This window comes from Diplodia seriata (genome assembly GCF_021436955.1).
Source record: "Diplodia seriata strain FDS-637 chromosome Unknown scaffold_8, whole genome shotgun sequence".
Lineage (NCBI taxonomy): Eukaryota > Fungi > Ascomycota > Dothideomycetes > Botryosphaeriales > Botryosphaeriaceae > Diplodia > Diplodia seriata.
The window spans coordinates 2,730,957-2,754,440 of NW_027117315.1; the positions used below are offsets into that span (position 1 = coordinate 2,730,957).

At 61.8% G+C, this 23,484-nt stretch overlaps 7 protein-coding genes across 7 annotated transcripts; 3 read left to right on the forward strand and 4 right to left on the reverse strand.

The window, feature by feature from the left end:
* Window positions 1-2,628: 2,628 nt before the first annotated feature.
* On the reverse strand, window positions 2,629-3,955 carry SLS55_008429 (uncharacterized protein; the record flags this gene model as incomplete). Its single annotated transcript, XM_066779840.1, has 2 exons — window positions 2,629-3,719; window positions 3,952-3,955. 2 exons carry the CDS (start codon window positions 3,953-3,955, stop codon window positions 2,629-2,631), a joined length of 1,095 nt encoding a protein of 364 aa, XP_066630644.1.
* Window positions 3,956-4,857: 902 nt separating this feature from the next.
* Window positions 4,858-5,601, reverse strand: SLS55_008430 (uncharacterized protein; the record flags this gene model as incomplete). Its single annotated transcript, XM_066779841.1, has 2 exons — window positions 4,858-5,260; window positions 5,594-5,601. The coding sequence occupies 2 exons, from the start codon at window positions 5,599-5,601 to the stop codon at window positions 4,858-4,860; spliced, it is 411 nt and encodes a 136-aa protein (XP_066630645.1).
* An 8-nt stretch (window positions 5,602-5,609) lies between these two features.
* On the reverse strand, window positions 5,610-6,358 carry SLS55_008431 (uncharacterized protein; the record flags this gene model as incomplete). Its single annotated transcript, XM_066779842.1, has 2 exons — window positions 5,610-6,030; window positions 6,354-6,358. The coding sequence occupies 2 exons, from the start codon at window positions 6,356-6,358 to the stop codon at window positions 5,610-5,612; spliced, it is 426 nt and encodes a 141-aa protein (XP_066630646.1).
* A 423-nt stretch (window positions 6,359-6,781) lies between these two features.
* SLS55_008432 (Type I Iterative PKS) lies at window positions 6,782-11,416 on the forward strand (the record flags this gene model as incomplete). Its single annotated transcript, XM_066779843.1, has 8 exons — window positions 6,782-6,949; window positions 6,998-7,142; window positions 7,192-7,460; window positions 7,516-8,051; window positions 8,109-8,154; window positions 8,212-10,017; window positions 10,070-10,115; window positions 10,173-11,416. The coding sequence occupies 8 exons, from the start codon at window positions 6,782-6,784 to the stop codon at window positions 11,414-11,416; spliced, it is 4,260 nt and encodes a 1,419-aa protein (XP_066630647.1).
* A 293-nt stretch (window positions 11,417-11,709) lies between these two features.
* Window positions 11,710-13,353, forward strand: SLS55_008433 (putative secondary metabolism biosynthetic enzyme; the record flags this gene model as incomplete). Its single annotated transcript, XM_066779844.1, has 2 exons — window positions 11,710-11,714; window positions 11,772-13,353. 2 exons carry the CDS (start codon window positions 11,710-11,712, stop codon window positions 13,351-13,353), a joined length of 1,587 nt encoding a protein of 528 aa, XP_066630648.1.
* A 275-nt stretch (window positions 13,354-13,628) lies between these two features.
* SLS55_008434 (putative secondary metabolism biosynthetic enzyme) lies at window positions 13,629-15,012 on the forward strand (the record flags this gene model as incomplete). The annotated part of the gene is made up of 3 exons (XM_066779845.1): window positions 13,629-13,637; window positions 13,841-13,846; window positions 13,897-15,012. The coding sequence occupies 3 exons, from the start codon at window positions 13,629-13,631 to the stop codon at window positions 15,010-15,012; spliced, it is 1,131 nt and encodes a 376-aa protein (XP_066630649.1).
* A 5,568-nt stretch (window positions 15,013-20,580) lies between these two features.
* Window positions 20,581-22,767, reverse strand: SLS55_008435 (uncharacterized protein; the record flags this gene model as incomplete). The annotated part of the gene is made up of 2 exons (XM_066779846.1): window positions 20,581-22,612; window positions 22,763-22,767. 2 exons carry the CDS (start codon window positions 22,765-22,767, stop codon window positions 20,581-20,583), a joined length of 2,037 nt encoding a protein of 678 aa, XP_066630650.1.
* Window positions 22,768-23,484: the final 717 nt, after the last annotated feature.

Consider the following 23,484-nt stretch of genomic DNA (forward strand, 5'->3'; position numbering starts at 1 on the left):
CTTTGGTAGATCTCACAGTTCGTGCCTCGGCCCCTCTCCGTCAGGCAACCTAAGTGCTGAAGTTTATGGGTGCAAATCGACCATTTCGCTTTCCGCTTACAGCAATAGTCAACGCGTCAAAAGAGGATCATGTAGATATTTGCGCCTGAGCTATAATGATGGATGGATGCGAGAGTGACATGCAAGAAATTCTCCGGGCGAGCGATGGGCGGGCGATGGGCGGACGACCGCCCGCCGGGTAGCAAGGGGGCGAGCAGGCGGGTCGGAAACCTGGATGCGACTATCTACAGGCTGCGTTTCCCCGCACACCGATGAATCGTTCTCTTGGAACCTGTTCCACGCTCAAACAACCGTTATTTCTGAGCCCTGCTACGAACTCCATATCATACATGTTTGCTGTTGCGTTGTCGCAGCGTCCGACCACCACGCCCGTCCAGATTAAATCGACGCCAACGACGGGCCGCGACGGGCCGCGGCGAAGCTTTGGCTGGTGGCTTGTCAGCATTGGCAGAGGAGCGCATCCGCCGCCCCGAGCGCATCTGAGACATTGATTGGGCTGGCCCGAGAGCCGCTTACTCGTACCACGGCGACGGGAGGCAAGCCGACTTGGGCTGCAGGCGATCTCCAGGACGGCGGTGACGGGTTGATTGCGCGTTGCGTGGCCTCGTCATTGGCTACTTATCGACCCCTTAGTCAGACGCAGACGCCCCCCGGCTCGTCAGCACCCTATCCGCACACACCACACCACGCTACTTTCCTCTTCGGGCCACGGCATGGCAAGCGCTCACGACGAAAGCGCGGCGATCATGCCATCCACCTCCGCCCGCAGCAGCCCGGCTATCAACCGACACGCCTCGTCCTCCTCCCCCGATCTGCCTCGTCCCTCTCCCCCTCCGTAACAGTCGCGCTGACTCGGCAGCAGCAGCAGCAGCCCGTCCAGCACCGGCACTATCTTCTGCGCCTGCAGCGCGATAATGCGCCGCGCAACCGCCGCCCCGTCCTCCCTGTCGGCCACGGCGTACGAGCCCAGCGTCACGCTGACTCGGCGCCCGTCGGCGTCGACGCAATCGACGTGATCCGCAACCCCCAGCGCCGCCACCCGGCAGTTGGCCAAGATGTCCTGCGCCAGGTACAGCAAAAGCAGTGCCGGCGTATCGTGCGGCACCGGGCATTCCAGACAGGCGCGCGCGACGTCGAGCGCCGCCGCGTTCAGCGCCAGCAGCTGGTCCGGCGACGTACTGCTGCCGCTGCTCGTTTGCCGGTGGTACTGGTGCTGGCGGGAGTGGTCGCGCATCGTCGCCAGCAGCGCGGCGGTGCAGCTGCAGCAGCAGTCCGTGTGGTGGTGGTGTGGGACGCGCGGGGTGGTGGTGGTCTGGTCCCACGAGTGATCCCGCGTCGTCGTCGTCTTGGTGTCGGCGGCAGCGGCCATGGACTGCTCGTACAGCAATGGTGTGTTTGATGACGCTAGGCTGTGATGGGCCGCCGCCGAGTCGAACCACAGGTCGTCCATGGTGGTGTCGGTGGCGGTGGCGGCGGCTGCAGCAACATTATTCACGTCCACCCCCTCCAGCAGGGAGTCGACGTCGAAATCGGCAACGTATCCCAGCCCCTGATCTCTTCCTCCTCCTCCTCCTCCTGCGGAACCCGGGTCCTGGTCGTGGCAGTGGTGGTGGTTGCTGACGTCGTGCACCGCCGGCGATGCCGACGACGCCTGGTCCGCCGCGGTTAAGCCTGGACTGCTGCTGCTGACGCTGCTGCTGATGCTGCGGCCGCTAGCAGTGTTGCTCATGTCCGCGCATGCTGCCGATCCGCTCTGGGCCGCCGCCGCTTGCTTCTTTCTGGAACCTCGCGCGCGTCCGAGCGGCTTCGAGAGGCTGCGGCCGCAGTCTCTGTTCCGCTTTTGGCATCGGATGCACGCGGACGTCGTCGGCGAGTCGTCGAACACGCACTTGACCTTGGCGCGGTGGCAGTCATTGCACGCGGCTCGAAGCGCCGTGACGGGCGGCCGGTACTCGTCTTGGCGCAGCGGAGGAGAGCGGTTCGGCGAAGTGAGGGGGGTGGTGGATGGAGATGTGGTCTTTTCCCAGTCTGTCGGGCTGAAGCTGCCGCTGCTGCTCCGGCGGCTGCTGCTACTGGTTGTGGAATGCATCGTTCGTTCAGGAATGTCGAGGATCGATGATGATGATGCTACGTGCGAAGCGTCGGGGAAAAAATACCGCAGCACTATATCTGGTGGGAAATACGGAGTTGAACGGCGGTGGGAGTTGCAAGCATTGCACTTCCGTTTCCGACTCGGAATTCGCGCATCCCCCGCCTGCACTGTGGGCAGAGTTCCGAAGCTCACGGATAAGTGAGACAATGGGAGACGAGTGGTCGAAAGGAGTCAAGGTGTTTGCTTTGCACAGCCATTAGCCTGGCGTCGATGCGGATGACCGGAAGGAGAGATGGTGAGTTGCATCTACTCAATATACTTAACTCCAGAATTGGGTTTAACTGGCCAAGCTATCAACGATACATTAAATCTATGCTTCTAGAGTTGTCCTTATTGTGGCCGTTTTGTCGGATCCGCCGCTATCATTCCGAAGCACGATTGTCCTGATCCGCCGTCCCCTCGTCCGTGCTCACTGCTCACGGCGCCCGCAGAGTCAGTCCGCTCAGGCAAAAGCGCGAGGCCAGATAGCAGCACGCGCCGGCCAGCATCATGACTCCGGCAAAGATCTTCATATCGTCAAAGTCGTCGCCCCGCACGAGGACCGATCCGATCGGCAGGCCGGCGAGGGCACCCAGACCCGCGAAGCCGAAGACGGTGCCGGCCCGCACGCCCAGCTCGTGCGGCGCCGACACGAGCGAGATGAGCATGGGCATGGCGGCGATGACGGCGTTGGCGGCCCAGCCGAACAGCACGGCGAAGGCGACGAGCGGCTGCGTGCCGGCGGCGGGTATCCACAGCGCCAGCGTCAGCACGCCCGTGGCGACGCAGCACGCCGCCGTGATGTCGAAGAAGCCCGTCTTGTGCCCGACCAGCCCGGGCATCACGCGGCCGACGAAGGCGCCCGCGTTGTACATGCTGACGAGGTAGCGCGACAGCCCCGTGTCCAGCCCCTTGGCCACCGCGTTCTGCGTCATGTACGTGATGGGCAGCAGCACACCCATGGTGAAGAAGAAGAAGGCGGCGACGAGGAAGACGAAGGGCCCGGACAGCATGCGGCGCGCGATCTCGCGGTTGACGGGGCGCTTGGCCGGGCGCGTGGGCAGCGTCGTCGTCGCCACGGCCAGCGTCATGGCGGCGAGGATGATGAAGGCGCACACGCGCATCGCCCACCCGAAGCTGACCGAGTCGATCAGCCGGTTGACGACGATGGGGTAGATGACGCCGCCGATGGGCGCGCCCGTCGACGACAGCGCGATGGCCAGCCCCCGCCGCTTGCTGAACCACATGGGCACGCTCACCGTCGCCGGGTTGAAGATGAAGCTCGTCCCGATCGAGCTGCACACGCCCTGTGACAGTACAAACTGGTAGTATTCCTTGCTGATGGATGCCATCATCAGTCCGAAGACGTGCAGCACCGCGCCGGTGATGAGCAGGTACCTGGGCCCGAAGCGGTCGAAGAGGAGGCCGACGAAGGGCCCGCAGAACTGCAGGAAGAAGTTTTGGAGCGTCGCGATCCAGCCCACGTCGAGCGACGAGTACGAGCTCAGCGCGACGTTTTTGTAGTACTCTTGGAACACGCTCAGCGCGCTGCGGCGTGTCAGTCAAGCGAATGGCCGTGGGGGTGCGAGAGTGGTACTTGATCCAGCCGTACGAGCAGAAGTAGCAGGCGCCGCAGCCCAGTACGCAGAGCCACGCCTTCAGCCCGCCGTCGGGAGGCTGCGATGTTTGCTGCGGCTGTGGCTCGTCCTGGCTCTGGTCCTCCTTCGTCTGTCCCTGCTCAACCGAGGAATGTTCGTCACTCATGGTCAAAATGAGTCTGTACGGTCCGTTTCTGCCGTTGAGAGGCTGGATGGAGTCTTAAAAGAAACCAATCGCCTCACCGTACTGCTGTGCCTCTCCCTCCCGGCGTTAAACCCAATTTCCGAACACCCTGGACACCCAGGCACGTGTGTCGGAACTGCTTACCTCCGCTCTAAACTCCGTGCGACTGTGCACTCAACCGGGGGGTGCAGGGCTGGCGTGACTTCACAGTGCAGTGCCAGGCCGAATCATTGCCCACCGGAATTGCCTCCGGCAGACGTCTTCGCTCACTCTTCCGGAAGGTGGCCCATCCATCCCCTTTTCCCAGACCGTAACGGCACACAAGCGGGCTTTACAATGGGGCGGACTGGGGATGTGTTGGTGCATTTCGAAAGGATATTACACGCGCATGACAGGAGGAAACGCGGCTTGGCAGAGATTATGCACATTGGTCTGTTCGGAAATACGGTCTGGGACAGGTGCAGGACAACAACCATTTCAGTGACGTGTTGGCTATCTATGGCTAGCTACTATCGCTGGGATGACCAAACGAGATGACTGCCTCAGAGGCGAGAGTCCTTCACCGCCCCTTCGTCCGGCCAAAAGGGCTGGTACCAGCGGAACCAGTTGTCGGGGTCGTACTGCCTCTTCAACCCTCGCAGCTTCCGGAGCCTCCACTCGTCGTAGCCATACATGGCCTCGATGGGATCGTTGATGTTGGTGCCGTGGCCGTAGTTGGAGTACTGCTGCAGCCGCCCGTAGCCCGACACCTCGATCAGCTTCTTCTTCCAGCGGTTGAGCCACTCGTTCGAAGCCGCCTCGCGGTCGAGGTTCTTGGTCGACACCTGTAGCAGCCTGCCAGTGCGCCGTCAGCGCAAAACGAATTTCTTCTTATATCGCGATACTCACAGGAAGATGTCGGAGCCGTGGCGCCAGGGGAAGGCGGTGGCGTTGTCGGGAATCTCCTTGCTCCGCTTGTGGGAGAAGGCCTCGAACATGACGAGGATGCGCGTGTCGTACTTGCGCTCCATCTCCTTGACCTCGGCGTACAGCTGCTCCAGGGCGGCGGGGTCGAAGCGTTTGGCGCTGACGGCGGAGAAGATCTTGTACGGGTAGACGTTCCACGTGTCGGGGTTGCCCAGGTACTGTTGGTTCAGGCCCTGGTACGCAACCCACGGCAGCTCAGACCATTCGACCGACTTCAGCGTGGCCGGCACGACGGGCCCGACGGCCTCAAACTGAGAGATGTACTCCTTGGCCTCGTCCTTGGGGCCCGACCAGACTGCGTTCAGAATGATGACGCCCTGTCTTCATCAGCACGGGGCGGGAACGGAAGCCCGGACGAAACGCACCTCGGCGCCAGAAGCAGCTTTCTTGGACCAAATGAGGAAGCAGGCAAGGTTTGGGTGCATGTCGGGCACCAGCCGGTTCATCAGCTCATACAGCGGGCGGACCTTGTCCAGGCCAAACTCAAAGTCCCAGCTGTGGTGGATGCCGCCGTGCGGTTGCGGATAGACCCTGAAGGTGGCCTCGTACACGATGCCGAAGTTGTGGCCCGCCCCGCGCATCGCCCAGAACAGGTCCTTGTGCTCCGTCTCCGACACGGTGATGATGGAGCCGTCGGCGAGCACCAGCCTGCACGAGACCATGTTGTCGCTCAGGTAGCCGTACTTGCCTTGAAGCCGCCCGATGCCTCCGCCGAGGGCGACGCCGATGAGCCCGGTGGTGGGGCAAGAGCCGATGCCTTTGCGGTCAGCACGCACCGGGAGGGTATATCACTGCACTTACCGAGCTCCCGCTTCCTGTCGTGGATGAACTTGGCAAAGTCGCCGCTGTAAACACCGCCGCCGGCCGTGACGAGCTCGTTCTCGGCATCGTACGACAGGTGGTTGACGAAGCGCATGTCGACGACAATGCCGTCCTGCAGCTTCTTCATGTAGTTGGTCACACAGTGCCCGCCGCTCCTGGCAGTGCAGCCGATGCCACGCATGTGCGAGTACCGCACGGTGCTGGCCACATCCTGCTCGTTGGCGGGATGGACAGCAGCGATGTACGTCTGCGCCGAGATGAGTGCTATTCTACCCACAGGTGTGCGAGGGACATACCGGACGGCCGTACTCGGAGAAACGGGCGTTTGAGTAATCGAATTGCTCGGTTCCAGGCAGGTAGATCTCCGCCTTATCGGAAAGCAGGCGGCTAAGCTCAGCCTGGACTGAGGCAGCCTGGTACTGCTTGTTGTTCGCGAGGGCCCGAGACATTGCTGGACGCAGCTGGCAGAGGAGAGTAACAATCGGGGAGTTTTGCTTAACGATCAGCCTTGGTCGCGACCCTCTCGCCCACCCTTGAAAGCGACTTATAAAGACGCGATCCGAATCCCGTGCCCTTCGGATAGCCAGCGCACTGCATGTTTTCCGTGACCGAGCTTCACGTGACAAGACATGATCTGCATTAGCTTTCCGAGCCGGATCGCCGGACTTCGCGGCTCCAACCGCTGCCGTTATCAGTCATCTATCATCCGGAGCGAAGGAGCAATGTCCTAAAGCAGTGTTTGCCACGAGTCCCGGCGTTCCGTGTTTCGGAAACCATAGTGTTTGATCTGAGACCTGGAGTCCAGCCGGTATGCGTTCCGAGACGGTCACAACCATTCCGTGGATTCAACCGCGAACCCGCGGGCTCACGTGTCGCGGCCCTTGAGATGGCCTTGTACACGTCCGATAGGGAAAGCGTTTTAAGATGGGAGAGCTTCGCCATTGAGTGGGACAATCCTCATCGTCACTACTTTGCTTCTCTTTCAACAAAGACACAGCATCAATTTCTTCCCGGGACACCATGGACATTGCTATTATCGGGATGGGGGCGAGGCTTCCCGGGGACGCCTCCACCCCGGAGGGCTTCTGGGACCTCCTTACCAAAGCTCGCTCGGCGCTCACTGAAGCCCCCAAGTCTCGCTACAATGCAGAGGCATTCTACCATCCAGATCCCGACAGGGCGGGGACGGTGAGTCGGAGCCAAGGCCGCGAAGGTGGACACTTCTGACGGGCATAGGCAACTACCACGAAAGCGCACTTCCTAAGTCAAGACCCCGGCGTATTCGACGCACCCTTTTTCTCCATCACACCAGCCGAAGCCAAAGCCATCGATCCGCAGCAAAGACTTCTCCTGGAAGTGTCATACGAAGCGCTCGAAAACGGTAAGGCATTCCCCGGCGAGTTCGCGGGCAGTGCTGACGACCAGAACAGCCGGACTTCGAATCGAGTCGCTGAAGGGCTCCAAGACGTCGTGCTACGCCGGCAGCTTCACTGGCGACTACCGCGACCTGACGATGCATGACAACGAGGGTCACGGGCTGTACACGGCGACGGGCACGCACACCAGCCTCGTCGCCAACCGCGTGTCCTGGTTCTACGACCTGGCCGGCCCGAGCGTCACCATGGACACGGCGTGCTCCGCGAGCCTGACTGCCTTCCACCTCGCGTGCCAGGGCATGCGCAACGGCGAGTCCGAGCTGGTGAGTCCCCTTAGTATAGCATGTTTGCATGTTCAATGCGCTGACGCCCCGACAGAGCCTCGTCGCCGGCACGCACCTGATCCTGGGGCCCGACTCGACGCTCCTCCTCGGCGCGGGCCGGATCCTCTCGCCGCAGGGCACGTCCAAGGCCCTCGACCACCGGGCAGACGGGTACGGGCGCGGCGAGGGCGTCGGGGTGGTCGTGCTCAAGCCGCTGCAGGCAGCGCTGCGCGACGGCGACACGATCCGCGCCGTCGTCCTCGGCTCGGCCGCCAACCACAACGGCCGCACGCCCAGCCCCAGCCAGCCGAGCTCGGACGCGCAGATGGCGCTGATCAGGACCGCCTACGAGCAGGCCGGCATCGAGCCTGCGCGCTGCGGCTTCGTCGAGGCGCACGGCACGGGCACCGCGGTGGGCGATCCGCTCGAGACGCGCGCCATTGCCGAGACGCTGGGGAAGGACCGCACGACCGACCTGTATGTCGGCTCGGCCAAGACGAATATCGGACACTTGGAGAGCGCGGCGGGCATGGCGGGCCTGATCAAGTGTATCTTGGTGGTGGAGAAGGGCATCGTGCCGCCGAATATCTGGTCAGTTGCCCTGTTTCATATCCTGTTGCTGTGGACTGGCTGACAGTGCTGCCATAGGTTCGAAAAGCTCAACCCGAGGATCCAGCTTCCAGATCATGTCAAGGTATGATGAGTAGCCAGGCGCTGGTTGATTTATGTGTCACTGACTGACTTGCTGCAGGTGCCCACCGCGGCCGTCCCGTGGCCGGGCTCTGGCCTGCGCATTGCCAGCGTGAACTCGTTCGGTTTCGGCGGCGCCAATGCGCATGTCATCATCGGAGATGCGTACCACTTCCTCCACGAACGCGGGCTGTCTGGCCTGCATCGGACGGAACTGCACCCAGCCGTCGTCCCGACCAACGGCGTCAACGGCCACGCAAACGGGCACACAAACGGCATCAACGGCTCCGCCAACGGCACCAACGGCCACACCAACGGCGTCAACGGCTCCACCGGCTCGACGCCTCCACATCCAAAGCTCCTCGTCCTCTCCGCCCAAGACAAGCAAGGCCCAGAGCGCCTCGGCACCCAACTCTCCGCCTACCTGGCCAACCCCTCCCACCCTTCCTCCATCCTCTCCGACCTCGCCCACACCCTCTCCCGCCGCCGCAGCCGGCTCCTTTGGAAGTCCTTCGCCACCGCCTCGTCCTTGCCGGCCGCGCAAACCGCGCTCTCGCATCCCGCCCGCGCGGTCTGCTCCGCCCTCCGCCCGCGGCTCGCCTTCGTCTTCACCGGGCAGGGCGCGCAGTGGCACGCCATGGGGCGCGAGCTCTTCTCTTACTACGAGCCGTTCCGCGCCTCCATCGCACGCAGCGACGCCACGCTGCGCGCCCTCGGCTGCGCGTGGAGCATCCGCGACGAGCTGTCGCGCCCCGCCGACGCGACCCGCGTCAACGACGCCCAGCTGAGCCAGCCGCTGTGCGTCGCGCTGCAGGTCGCGCTGGTCGACCTGCTGGCGCACTTCGGCGTGCGGCCGGCGGCGGTCGTCGGGCACTCGAGCGGCGAGATGGGGGCGGCGTACGGCGCCGGCGCGCTGTCGCAGAAGGCGGCTGTCGCGCTGGCGTGGTGGCGCGGCGTGTATGCCGCCCGCGTCGAGCAGGCGAAGGACCTGGACGGCACGATGCTGGCGGTGCGGGCGGGCGGCGATGCCGTGAGGCCGCGGTTGGAGGCGTTGCGTAAGGGGATGGCGGTGGTTGGCTGCTTCAACTCGCCGCGCAACTGCACCGTGTCGGGGGACCGGAAGGCGCTGGAGGAGCTGCGGGCGCTCCTGGAGGCCGAGGGCATCGGGGCCACGCCGTTGAAGGTCGGGGTCGCGTACCACTCGCCGCACATGCGGCGCATCGCCGACGAGTACCGGGAGGCGGTTGCGAGTGCGGTAAAGGAGGCTGGTCCCCCGCCGGAGACGGGGACAGTGCCGTTCTTCTCGTCGGTGACGGGCAAGCTGCTGCCGCCGGCGGAGCTCGGGGCGTCGTACTGGGTCGACAACCTCGTGTCGTCGGTCAACTTCACGGGCGCGGTGCAGATCATGATCCGGAGCGCGCGGGACGGCGCGGTCGACGGCGCCGCGGCCTTCGTTGACGCCTTCGTCGAGGTGGGCCCGCATTCTGCGCTGCGGACGTATCTGAACGAGATCTGCGCCGCGGAAAGCGTCCCCGCGAGCATTCCGTACTCGACCGTCTTGCGCCGCAACTTCAGCGCCGTGGACTCGCTCTTGACTGCGACGGGCGAGCTGTGGTGCCTCGGCGCCGACGTGGATGTGGAGCGTGTCAACTTGACGGACGAGGGCGCCAGGATGTTGACGGACCTGAAGCCCTACCCGTTCAACCACTCTTCCTCGTACTGGGCCGAGTCGGCTATCACGAGGCAGTACCGGTTCCGCCAGCAGCCGCGGACTGACCACCTCGGCGTGCGCTTTGACGGCTCAGTGACGCCGCAGTGGAGGAACTTCCTCAAACTGCGGGAAAACCCGTGGTTAGAGCACCACAAGGTATGCAGCAATCGTTGCCACGGGAGTGACGGAGGCTGACATATGTGTGCAGATCAAATCAGAGATTGTGTATCCGAGTGCTGGGTTGGTAGTGATGGGTAAGTAAAGCGCTGGCACATTGATGGGACAGACGTTGCTGACAAAGACAACAACAGCCATTGAAGCAATCAAGCAACTCGCGGACCCCAACGAGCAGATAGCGGCCTTCGAGCTGCGTGACCTCACCCTCAACGACCCTCTGCGCATCCTCGACGAGGAACGCGGGGCCGAGGTCATGACGCAGGTGAAGCCGTCAACCACCGGGCCCTGGGCCGATTTCGCCGTTGTATCGCGCTCTGAAGACGGCGACTGGAGCAAACCGCACTGCCAGGGCAAGGTCCGCGCCACGTACCAGAGCCAGATCACCGCAGCGGCGCAGACGGAGCTGCGATGGGAGCAAAAGAAGCTTGCCGAGCTCTACAACAAGGCCACCATCGACTGCGACAGGCCCGAGGATGCCTTCTACGAGACACTCGAGTCGGCTGGCTGCGAGTACGGTCCCAGCTTCCGCAACCTGAGCAGCCTGTACTTGGGTGACAGAGCCGGCCGCGGCATTGCCCGAGTCCCCGACACCAAGAGTCTCATGCCATGCAACTTTGAGTATCCGACCGTCATCCATCCCGCGACGCTGGACTCGTTCCTGCAGATGGCGTTCCCGGCGCTGACAGAATCGGGCGCCGCGCTCAATGCCTCGGCCACTGCATCGCCTGTGGCGGTCGACCGCGTCTACCTCTCCGCCGACGTGGCATTCAGCCCCGGCAAGGAGTTCGACGTCTTCTCCCGGGGGAAGAAGACGGGCGGTGCCACACAGGACGTGTCCGTCTACGCACTGCAGCCGTCCTCGCCCGCGCCGGCCGTCGTCATCGAAGGCATGCGCATCGCCGGCGGGACGGAAGGCGTCGAGGGCAGCCCGAGCCTCTGCTTCGACACGCTCTGGCGCGAGGACGTCAACCTGCTCAACCAAGAGCAAGTCGCCGACGCCATCTTCTCGCGTGCCGAGCCGGACCCGTTCGACAGTGAGCACTACGCCATGCTCGGCATCGTGGCACTGCCGTACATCCAAGACGCCGTCGACTGGCTGCAGCACGAGGGCAAGCAGCACGCGCCGGCGGACGGCTTCCTCCAGCTCTTCTACGCGTGGATGGTGGACAAGCTGCGTGAGAACGCGGGGCTGGTGGCGGACGCGGCGGCGCTCAGGACGAAGGCCGAGACGGCGGTGGTGGAGCTGCAGAACACCGAGGCCGGCGCCGTTACCGTCGAGCTGATCCACCGCGTTGGCGAGAACCTGAAGGGCATCATGAGCGGCGATGTCGAGCCGCTGGAAGTCATGCTGAAGAACGGGCTGCTTTACGAATACTAGTAAGTGATCCGGCCCGCCCTGTCACCGCAAACACTGATCCACTCACCCTTTCCCCCAGCCGCGTCGGTCTCGGGACCAGTTTCAACAGCAACGTCGCCGAGTACATGGGCATGCTCGCGCACAAGGGCGCCGGGCAGCTCCGCATCCTCGAAATCGGCGGCGGCACGGGCGGCACGACGCGGCGCATCCTCGACGCCATCCGCACGCCTGGCGTCGCCAGCTACGTCTTCACCGACGTCTCGCCCGGCTTCCTGGGCAACGCCGCGACCAACTTCGCGCGCGACGCCGGCGTCATGCAGTTCAAGACGCTCAACATCGAAGAGGATCCGGCGGCGCAGGGCTTCGCGCCCGAGAGCTTCGACGTGCTGGTCTGCGCCAACGTCCTGCACGCCACCTGCCGCATCCGCGACACCCTCGCGCGCTGCCGCTCGCTGCTGAAGAGGGACGGCAGGCTGGTGCTCGCGGAGCTCACCGACAACCCCGTCTTCATGGGCCTCATGATGGGGCCGCTGCCCGGCTGGTGGCTCGGCGAGGACGACGGCCGCCATGGCGGGCCCATCATCACCGCCAAAGAGTGGGACGCCGCCCTCAAGGATGCCGGCTTCACCGGTGTGGACATCCACATCCGCGGCGACAAGAATGCTCGTGATGGGCTGAGCCCGACGGCCTTGATCGTGTCGACGAGGAAGGATGAGCGGCCTGGTACCAGCAACAAGCCCGAGTTGCGCTTGTTGGTCGACGACAGCGCCGACGCCAAACGCATTGCGGACACGCTCCAGCGCCGCCTGGCCGCCGACGGAGAGGAGGCGTCGGTTCTGACGTGGGGCTCGTCGAGCGTGCTCTCGGCGTCTGCCGTGCGAGACTGCTACTGCGTCTGCCTGGGCGGCCTGCGTCGAGCAGACAAGAAGCTCAACGACCTGCTCGCCAGCGCAGCGGGCGTATGCTGGGTCTCGCAAGACGCCAGCTCTTCCAACCCCCAGCCCTCCAGCCTGGCAGCCGCAGCAGTCGGCGAAGGAAAGGTCACCACCGTCGACCTGGACCCGACAGCATCCGCAGTCGATGACGCGGTGCCCACGCTGCATCGCCTGCTGACCGAGCTGCTCGTCTCCAACCCCGACGCCCCAACGGAAACCGCGTACGCGATCCGCAACGGCGTCGCGCACATCCCGCGCCTCGCGCTGAACGACGACGCCGCACCGGCACAAGGACAGCCAGACACGATCCAGCTCTCCCAGACAACCGAACCGCTCCACCTCGCCGTCCAAGCCCCCGGGTCCCTCGCCTTCTCGCCCTCCACCACCACCACCACCCCCCTCCCACCAACCCACATCGAGCTCCGCATCGCCTTCGCCGGCGTCAACGCGCGCGACGCCTTCGCCTTTTCCACCAGCTCCCCCGGCTCCACCCTCGGCCACGGCTGCAGCGGCACCGTCACGCGGGTAGGATCCGGCGTCACATCCCTCAAACCCGGCGATGCAGTCGGGGCCCTCGCCCCCTCCGGCGCGCTCGCCACGCACGCCGTCCTGCCCGCCACGCACGCAGTGGCGCTACCAGACGGCGTCGCGTTGGCAGATGGCGCGGCGTGGGTGCTGCCGTACGCGACGGCGTGGCACGCGCTGGTGCAGGTAAGCCAGCTGCGCAAGGGGGAGAGCGTGCTGGTGTGCGGGGGCGCGGCGGGGGGCGTGGGGCAGGCGGCTGTCGTGCTGGCGCAGGCGCTGGGGGCCGAGGTGTATGTGGCGGTTGGGTCGGAGGAGAAAAGGGGGTTGATGGTGAGGGAGTATGGGATCCCGGAGGAGAGGGTGTTTGGGGGGAGGGACGCTGGGGCGTTGGGGAAGAAGGTGCGGAGGGTCACGGGGGGAGCGGGTGTTGGTGAGTTGCTCTTTTTCCTTTGCCCCTTTTTTCGTGCGGTGATAGGGTGGGATGGGATGGTTGGCTGACTGTTTGTGTTGTAGATGTTGTGCTGAGTTCGGCGGTGGGCGAGGCGAGGGAGGTGGCGTGGCGCGAGTGTCTGGCGGATCTTGGCCGCTTTGTGGATATTGGTGAGTCTTCATGGGTTGTCGACCGGAGATGTTTGAAGGTGGGACTGACGCAAGTCGTCGGAACAGGGGACTCGGACGGCGTGGACGCGCTTCCTTTGCGCAAGAACAGGTCGTACTTCCGCGTCGACCTGTACGAGCTCGTCAAGAAGGAAAGCAAGGCCCTGGAGTCCATTATGGACGGCGTTTCGGAATTGGTGCGCAGCGGCGCCCTCAAGACTGCGAAGCCATTGTCGATCTATGGAGCCGGGTATGTCATGTCATGACTGAGTGTAAGGACAAACCAAAACTGATGTTAATGGCCAGGAAAATCGAGACGGTCCTTGGCTACATGCAGACGGGCGAACACATGGGCAAGACTGTCATCGACATGTCAACGGATGACCAGGTCAAGGTACGAAGCATTCAAAGACGTTTTGCATCATGTTCTGACCCATTCCACAGTACACGCCACGGCCTCCACGCATCACTCTGCATCCCGATGCCACATACGTCCTAGTTGGCGGATTCGCTGCCGGCGCCGGCCGCGAGTTGGCAAGATGGCTCGTTTCGAGGGGTGCCCAGCACCTCCTGATCCTGTCCGAAAGCGCCACCAGCCACACGATCGACGAAGGTCATGCTCACAGCCTCCGAGACGACCACGGCATCCAGGCAGCCGTCATCTTTGCCGACGGGCCCTCCTCTCTGGACAAGGCGATCCAAAGCGTTCCCAAACCCATCAAGGGCGTCATAATCGGCGACATGAACCAAACGTCCCAGCACCAGCCCTCTGTCGCATTCTACGACCTACACACGGCACTTCGCGCCACCCCTGTCGACTTCTTCATCCGCCTCTCCTCGGGCACCAACACCAGCGGAGCGGCGGCAGCCCTCCCGCCAAACCGGAGGAGAAGCAGCACGAAGAACCTCACCGTCACACTCGGCCTGGGCACGAGCCTTCCCGGCGCCCCTTCCCTCCGCGCCGTCGAGGCCGCCATCGAAGCCGCGCTGGTGCGCGACAGTGACACCGCCGCCAGCAGCAGCGACATCACCATCATCACCCCGCCACCCACCTCCCACAGCGCCAGTACCGCCGCCATCGAGGCCGACCCCCACCTGCACCCCGCGCGCTTCGGGCCCCTCAAGCAACACCTGCACCGCCTCCTTACCGCCAGCACCACCGCCTCCACCTCCTCCTCCGCCGACCCCACCGCCACCGAAACCCTCAGCGCCGGCCTCGCGCGCCTCACCACCACCACCGACACCCCGCCCACCGCCGCGGCCGTCGCCGCCCTCGTGTCCGCGCACCTCCGCGCCCGCATGGCGCGGCTGATGATGGTGCCGGCGGAGGAGGTGGACGCGCAGCGGCCGCTGGCGGCGTACGGGGTGGACAGCCTCGTCGCCGCCGAGCTGCGGAACTGGCTGGTCAAGGAGACGGGGGTGAATGTCGCGGTGACGAGGCTGACGAGGGGGGATGTGGCGATGGTGGAGGTGGCGTGGGAGGTTGCGAGGGAGAGGGTGGGGGAGGGGAAGAAGGTTGTTGTTGTTAATGGTGGTGGGGGTGGGGCGAAGAAGGTGTAGGTGGGTGGAACGGGTTGGTTTATGTGTGTGTGTGTGCTGGTGCGAGGGTGTCGTGATTCTTCTTCGTCGTCTTGGACTTTTTCTTCTTATGTTATGGTGCTTGTTATGCTGTAGACGTGGTTTCGGCGTGCGGCGTTGGTTCTGTTCTGTGCGTTTTGTCTTGCTGGATTTTTCCCTCTCTTTCTTTCTTTTAGCAGCCCTATCGCTTTGAAATTGATTGGTAAAGTTTCGGCCTGTGCTGCGCTAGATTCGAGGTTGGCGTCGATGATGATGATGGTGATGTCGTTTTGGCTGATGTTTGGATTCGCGCTCGTGCTCAAGTGTGGCCTACGTGACGGACTGCGGCGCGACGGAGACGGTGGGAACGCTGATATGCATAGATCGAGTATTCCACTTGTCTCTCTACAATCCTCCCTCCATAGTGCTAGTTGCGAAAAAGTACGTGTCGCGATTCCCCAAAGAAAGGGGTGGTGCAATCGGCGACCACACTAGTCCCCATCGGCGACCAACGTCGATTCGGCGACCACCATCGCCACCCAAACCAACCCCCGAGCATTCCGCCGTTCCGAAATGAGACACCAGACGATCTCGATAAAACAGTCTACAAGCCCAGCCGGCTCGAAACACCACCACCACCACCAAACCACCAAACCTCCAACCATGCCGCCCCCCCTCATAGCCGAATACACCGCGGGCACCCTCTTCGGCGCCGCCCTCGCCACCTCCGGCATCTACTCGCCCGCCACGATCCAAGCCCAAATGCACCTAACCGACTTCACCATGCTGCAGACCTTCCTCGCCGCCAGCGCGTCCGGCGCGTCAGTCCCCGTTTTCCACCCCCCTCCTCCTCCACACCCATAACTAACACGTCCACCCAGGCTCGCCGTGCACCTCGCAGACCGCCTCGGCTTCGCGCCCCTCAAGCCGCGAGCCCCGCAGTCGCTCGGGTGCTTCGCGTACGACGGCAACGCCGTCGGCGGCGCGCTGCTGGGCGTCGGGATGGCCGTGACGGGCGCGTGTCCGGGGACGGCGCTGGTGCAGACGGCGGCGGGGCTGCGGAGCGGGGTTTACGTCGTTCTCGGCGGGCTGGTCGGCGGGCTGGTGCACGAGGGCGTGGTTGCGCCGCTGTTGCTTGGTCGTAAGACGTCGACGTCTTCCCCTGCGTCTCCTCGTGCCAGTTGTACCTCCTCGTCCCCGAGTCCGAAAGCCGACGACGACGACGGCAGCAGCCCGCCACCTCACCACCCCAAGCAGGAGCAGCAGCCAGGCCCAGCCACGCTGCAAGACTCGCTGCGTCTGAGCACGAACGCGCTGCTGCTCGCGTGGGAGGTGCTGTGCGTGCTCGCCATCGGCGCGGCTGAGGCATTCCGGCGCCGCACTGCCACTGCGCCATCGCCGGGCGGACCGGGCCTCGTGGGCCCCGTCGCCGGCGGCTGCTTGATCGGGCTGACGCAGGCCGGGACGGTGCTGCTGACCAGACACAGCATCGGGGTGTCGGCGGCGTACGGCAGCGTCGCGCGAGCGGTGTACGGGAAAGGCGCGGTCGTCACGCCGTCCGTCGTTTTCGCGGCGGGGATCCTCGGCGGCGGTGCTGTTGTTGCGTCGCGGCTTGTTGCTGGTGGTGGCGGGGCGCTTGGGGCGGTCGGGGCGGGCGGTGCGGATGGGGGTGTTGTGGCGGCGGTTGTGGGCGGGTTCGTTATGGTTTTTGGTGCGCGGTTGGCGGGGGGGTGCACGTCCGGGCATGGGATCAGTGGCCTGGTGACGTTCTCGTGGGCGAGCTTTGTCAGTGTTGCGGCTATGTTTGGGAGCGGGATTGTGACCGCTTTCGTGCTGGGTTGAGAAATGCGGAGCGGGTGGGCTGGGGATCGCGCTGCTTAGGGAGGCTGAGTTGATTTGGTGTTTGCGACGAGGTTCAAGGTTGTTGCTTGCGTGCCGGTATGTCAAAAATAGTGCGGCTTAGAAGGCTCTTAGGTATCAGCGACGTATCTAACAGCAAGTTTTACAGCACGTACTATGATCCGTGAGTTAGATGAAGGCCGCTTGTATTGCGGAAACAGGCTATAGCAACGTCTTCATGCTCGTCCTCGGCACTAAATTACACCCACTCCTACAACAAGACGCAGAAATGTAGGAGACTCTACTGTTGTGTGATTGTGGAGAAGTTGTATTGACAAGTAATGGCACCATCATGGTTGGGAAGAATAGGACAAGCCTTTACGAATCAGCCGTGGCTGAGCGCTTTGCCTTTGAATGATCTGGCAACGACGTAGTGTCAAAACTCGATCAGGACAGCTCTTTCGCTTCGTGTGCGGGGAGCCTTGCCGCCTATCAGGCGGTGGCGTCTGCAGTCATCTCAACACGTCACTCAGCCTTGTACGACGGTGGCTTATTCTCCCCAGCCCAATCAGCCCTTATCATTATGTCGCTCGGAGCCGATGCGGGGTAGACTTAAGCTGATGCCTCTCCCCGTCTGTTTCTCGTCGCCCTTCTCTTCGCCTGCTCTCTACTTTCTCGCCTGCCCAAAGGCCCCCTGTCCTCCTTCTCTCTCGGCTTCAAAATTCGCAGCCTCGAGGGTCTCAGCCTGAGGTCCTCTTGGCTGCGCACCGACACTCTATCCCTGGGTTCCTTGGAAGTGAGTTTCTCGCTTCGAGCCGTCATTTGAATCATTCATTCTGACAGGGTCTCGAGACAGACTTCGGAAACTGTCGTCCATCGGAATGCTCTCGGTACAGTCAAGATGCTGTGTGCATTCTGCCTGTCGATATTCCAGAAACCTGAACGGGAAGGCGTGCGGGCGAATCGTCTGGAACACATTCGGAAAGCTGCCAAGTCCGGATGCAAGATTTGTCATGGTCTGGTGATAAGACTACATGACTGGGATGATATGGAAGGGTTTGACTTTGAACTCGATGTGGAATCTACGACCATCGCAGAGCTTTGGATCTGGGCCAAGGGGCTGGGCTATTCGGAGAACTTATCAGCGCGATTCAAACTCTTCCGCAATGAAACGGTTCACATCCCAGAAGGTTATCAGGAATATCTCCAGGTAGCTATGGCCGACTTGACCAATGATCCTTCCTGCGTTAGGTCCGACGGCTTTGAAAAACCAATACCGAACAACACTGGCTGCGTTGAAGTAGCTGAGTTAGCCTCGCAATGGTTAAGCTCCTGCCTTGCTTCCCATCAGACTTGCGCACATCCATCCAAGGGCCAAAATCCTTCGGCATATCCCATGCGGTTGATAGATGTTAGCGGTCCGGAAGCCAGACTTCTCTTATCAGAGGAAAATCGACCGAACGGACCATACGCTACATTGAGCCATTGTTGGGGAACAAATCCAGAGTTCTTTACTTTGACCACCGCCAAAGTAGATGCTCTCAGGCATCGAATCCCGGTACACGAGCTCCCTCAAACCTTCCAGGACGCAATCACCATCGTACGGCGACTCGGTATCAAATATCTTTGGATTGACAGCCTTTGCATAATCCAGGACAGCAAGCAAGACTGGCTATACCATGCACATCAAATGGAGGCGATATACGAAGGATGCATTCTCAACATTGCTATCGATCACGCCAACAACCCTCACCAGGGAGCCTTTCGGTCACGAGGTACAACTATTCTTCAAGGATGTCACCTGCTTTGGTGTCCAGTGCAGGGGGAAAATGCCATATGGTCCGTCTTCGATGAGGCAGTTGACGCGTTTTACGGCAAAGCCCATGATCGCCCACTGGGGAAGCGAGCCTGGGTTCTTCAAGAGAGACTTTTATCGCCTCGTGTCTTGCACTTTGGAATAAATTCAATATTCTGGGAATGCAAAGAGGTCGATAACTGTTGCGAGACATACCCAACGATGCACCATATTCCCTATCCCTCCCCGGAAATAAGTATGTTCTCGGTAATACCAGACCCACCTACGGCTTGGACTAGAGAAAACACCGAAAAGTATGAAGGTCTAGTCAGACAGCAGTGGCATAGCATCATTAAAGAGTACTCGCGTATGGGCCTCACAAAGCCGGATGAAGACAAGCTGGTAGCCCTGGCAGGCATTGCGAGGCGCTTTGGAGAGCTCAGTTTCTACGACCACAATTATGTAGCTGGGTTCTTCTTACGAGACTTGCCAGCAGACCTACTTTGGCTCAAACCTTTTCCTCCAGCAGCAAGAAACGAGCATAGTACTTACCGTGCGCCGACTTGGAGCTGGGCAACCGCGGACGAGGAAGTACATGTGCAAAGTACTCCATATTGCACCCAAGATGGTTCCATGCTTGCGACTGTTTCAAGCACTCATGTGGAACTGATGGATCCGGAGAACAAGTACGGGCAGTTGAAATACGCTGAACTGAGACTCGGTGGCTACCTCCTTCCATGTCGTTTGGGTCGTGCTGGACACTGGCCCACATTGGAATTGTTAGGAGATTCCAGCACTGTGGTGGGAGTTTGTAAACCGGACGTAAGAGATGATCCATCTCATCAGGGAGAACTTTTCGCGTTTCCAATACTTGAGAAGCTCTTACGGAAGTCATTTCAGACTCAGACTCAAGGAATCATTCTGAAAAGGCAAGGAGAACACATTTACGTCAGGGTTGGATACTTTGACATTCTCAGCGCTTTTACAGCGGTAAAAGATGCGTTCGATTCTCAACAGCCCCAAGGGTTTACAGTCATTTAAGAGAGCAGCTTCTAAGGTCTCTTTCTCTTGTTGTTCTAAGCCTTGGGGCGCCGGTCATACATTTTGCCCAGATAGCACAATCAGAGAATTCAGAAGTGAATTAGCGAAGTCAAATGGAAGAAATCATATCCTGTTTACCACCGAATGATCCATATATTGAAACACCTCTCGTCAAGGCGCAACCAGGTAAGGAGTGCAATGGCCCAAAATATATGATTGCAAGGCGCCTCGGCATAGCTATCGTGGTGGTTCTCGGAGGTTAATCGCGAGTGGCCGCAGCGCCCACCGTAGCTCACGGTCGGTACGCGCCTGCACGCCCTACCTGCGACCAACAGTGCAGATTTAGTTTTTTCGTGATGCACTCTAGATACGTCTATTAATCCCGTCTCAAATTCCGCATCATGTATGTTCTAATCTTGGCCACGATCTTCTTCTCCTTATCTTCCGGTCTTGTTTATCCAAGCACTGACTTTTCTACCGCAGAGACGTTGTGTCATGGTCATGTATTGAAATTTTAATATTACAAAATTCTTGGGACAAGTATGTCTCTTGAAGACGGTTTCTATGGATTGCTGCTTAGTGACCCCGCGTCCCTCGCAAGGTTGCAGCAGCCATCCACGGGTGGCAGGCACCACGTATACGCATCACATCCGGGGCTAGCCACGGTCCTCCATGGATCTTCCCACCGCGTACGCTCATAGCAACGCCGACGACGAACCTGGCGCTTCTCGCTTCCCCCACGGCCATGCCGTCCAACGGACCGCACGGCCGGCGCGACAAGCTGCAGCGCGTCGCCGTCAAAGTGCGATCGATCGACCAGCAAGTCCCGGACGCACCCAGCCCCATCAACACCGCAGAAAATTCCATCTCGGCATCACCCCGCCCCGCCCCCTCCCTCACGTCTCCCACCAATGCCCCTTCTTAACCCTCCCCACGGCCCCCGCGCCCGCGGCACCCCTATCCGTACTCCGCGCGGGCCTATCATACCCCCACCGCCCCCTCGTCTCCCACACCCACCACTCCCCCAGCCTCCGCGCCAGATCCACCCACTCCGCCGCGTCCGCTCCATAACTCTCGCGCACGGCATCCACAACGCCGTGCGCGCTCCACGCAACGATCGCGTGCGCCTCCGCCTCGTGCGGCGAGGTGGACGAGCTGTCTGTGAAGCGCAATGGTAGTGTTGAGCAGAGTGGCAGGAGCAGGCGGAAGGGCGAGGCGTGCTGCGAGATGGCGAGGAGGGAGCCGCCCGGGTTGATGACGGAGAAGTGGAAGGGTTGGGGGCCGGTGGCGTTTGCGAAGGAGACTGCTGCGTTCTCGCCTTCGCCGGGGCCGGGGCCGGGCGAGGAGGCGGTGGTGACGGGCACCTCCCACGCCAGCTTGCGCGCCATGGACTGCCCCTGGTAGCGCGGCAGCAGGGCGTCGGCGACGGCGGTCTCGGGGGCGGACAGCGAGCCGGTCTGGACGAGGATGTCGAGGACGGTGGGGAGGATGGAGGTGGGGCTGGTCTGGACGTGCTGCAGTTGGACAGCAGGGAGGCCGGGGTGGATGAAGGTCAGGGGGATGGCGAAGTTGGAGTGGTGGCCGTTTTCGAAGGTGGACTTTGACCCGTCGGGGGCGGTGAAGGCGAGGCCGTGGTCGCCGACGAGGACGATTAAGGTGCTGTTCAGGACGCCGACGTCGTTTAGCGCCGTCATGAGGGTGTCGAGGTAGCGGTCCTGGTATTTCACGGTGTTGAGGTAGCGGTCGAACTCTTCGTCTTCGAGGCCGGCGAAGCGCCGCTTGGACATGAATGTGTCCGTGTTGCCGGCGGCGGCCCAGGCGGCGGGGACGGCGTAGGGATGGTGCGTCGTGCTCGTGACGTGGCTAGCCCAGAGCCGGCGGTCGTGCGCGGTCGCGTTGGCGAAGAGGTCGCGCAGGTACGGCAGCGATTCGGTTTCGGGGTAGCCGAAGTAGTTGCAGCGTGGCTCGGTGGGCGGGTAGTGCGCCGAGGCCGGGTCTTCGATGGTCGTGTCGAGGATGACGTTGGCCGACGAGAAGCCCATTTGGTCGTCGAGCGTGTACTGCGAGTCCCACTGGTCGGTGATGCTTTGGACGAGCGCGGCGTCCCAGGCGGATGATGGCAATGGTGATTCTTCCTCCTGCTGCGCTTTGTTGAAGAGGTTGACGATGTGCGGGAAGCACGGTGCGTACATGCGCGCCCGCACTTCTTCGGTGAAGTCGACCGGCAAGGGGTCGATGCCGCAGTGGCTCGTCACCAGGCTTTTGAGCGTGAAGGCGCTGCCCGTCACGGCCTGTTGCACGTTGATTCCTCCGCGGCCGGCGGCGAATTGGGAGGTCCAGGGCCCCAGTCCAACCCGAGCATCGTCGTTTTCGTCGAACCCGGTGGATTCGCCTGTGAGAAACGCCGCTGTGCGCGTCAGGTTGTTGAGCTTCTTGTCCAGCTCTTCGACGACCGAGGCCGGGGCGTTGCTGCCGCCGTAGGAGGAGAGGATGCTGTTGTACACGGCGCTGCCCTTTTTGATCGGGAACAGGTCTTTTCTCGTGCTCTCCATGGTGACGAGCAGGACGTGTTTGATTAGTGGCTTGTTTTTCTTGATTTCTTCCACGAGCGGGTCTAGGGGGCTTGAGTGGATGTTGGACAGCTTGAGCGGGTCGCACGTCGGGTCGTAGCCGCCTTGGTGCTCGTGTTCGTGGTGTGGTGGCGGCGGCGGCCCATGTTCGTGGTCTCGCCGTGTTGGGATCGAGTGGGCAGCCTCTTCGAAGGCTATGTGGTGGATCGGTGAAGGTGGACCATCGCGATGGCGGCATTCATCGGTGAGCGGCTTCCAGTCCGCCGGCGGCGTGTAGCTGGATACCTTTGCGTATTGCTCAAACGGGAAGTCGACGTGGTGCGTAGGATACGGCAGGCAAAATTCAGGGTTGATCGGGCTGAAGAACAGTGATTCGAAAAGCGTGACCGGGAGGGATCCGCTCATGTGGGCGTAAGGCGGGTTCCGTGGACGGACTGTTTGCAGGATGAGCACGGTGATGACGACGGTCAGTACAGTGACGCAAGATGCGGCCGACTTCCGGAGTGACGGCATAGCCTTGCGGGCGGAGGTGCTAAGCCCGTTTGTCAGCACGACGCGGGGATGAACAATGCGTGATTGACCTCACCTCTTGTCGGAACTATCGTCCAGCGGCTGGTAGTCGTTTGGCAGCCCTCGGAGACGAAGGTATATCTTGCGAAATGAAAGGCTGATGTGCTGGCATACATGGCTTGTTGCGGCATCAAAGCGAGGCGCAATCAGCCACGAGACAAGAAGGAATGCGCCGATGGTGATGAAGAACTTGGGGAGCTCGGATAGAAGCATACGCAGGCCACCGGGATCCGCCGCGAGATTGCCTGCTGCCATCCATTGTACTTCACCACCAGTCGTCATGTAAAAGGAGATCTGAGATGCTGAGGCAGCGACGGTGACCATGCTGGAATACGGTCAGACATGGTAATCACTTCAGTTCATCCCCGTTCGCAAACTTACGTGTAAAGCCCGCCGAAGATCTTCCATACTTTCCCTCTGTTTTGACGGAACACGAACTTTGTGAACAAGAGAAGGAGGATATCGGGAAGTAGGAAGGTCGGGGTGTAAAGCACGATGAGCAAGATGGGAAGTGAAGATCTATGGCTGTAGAGGTGGATGAGTTTCGCAGCAAATGAAGAAACAAAGCACAGGGTGAGCTGGCTCCTGGCCCTCAGCTGCCAGAACGAAGGAGGTTCCATGTTTGCAGAGGTCCAAGGGGGGCGCGCACAGGCGGACGCG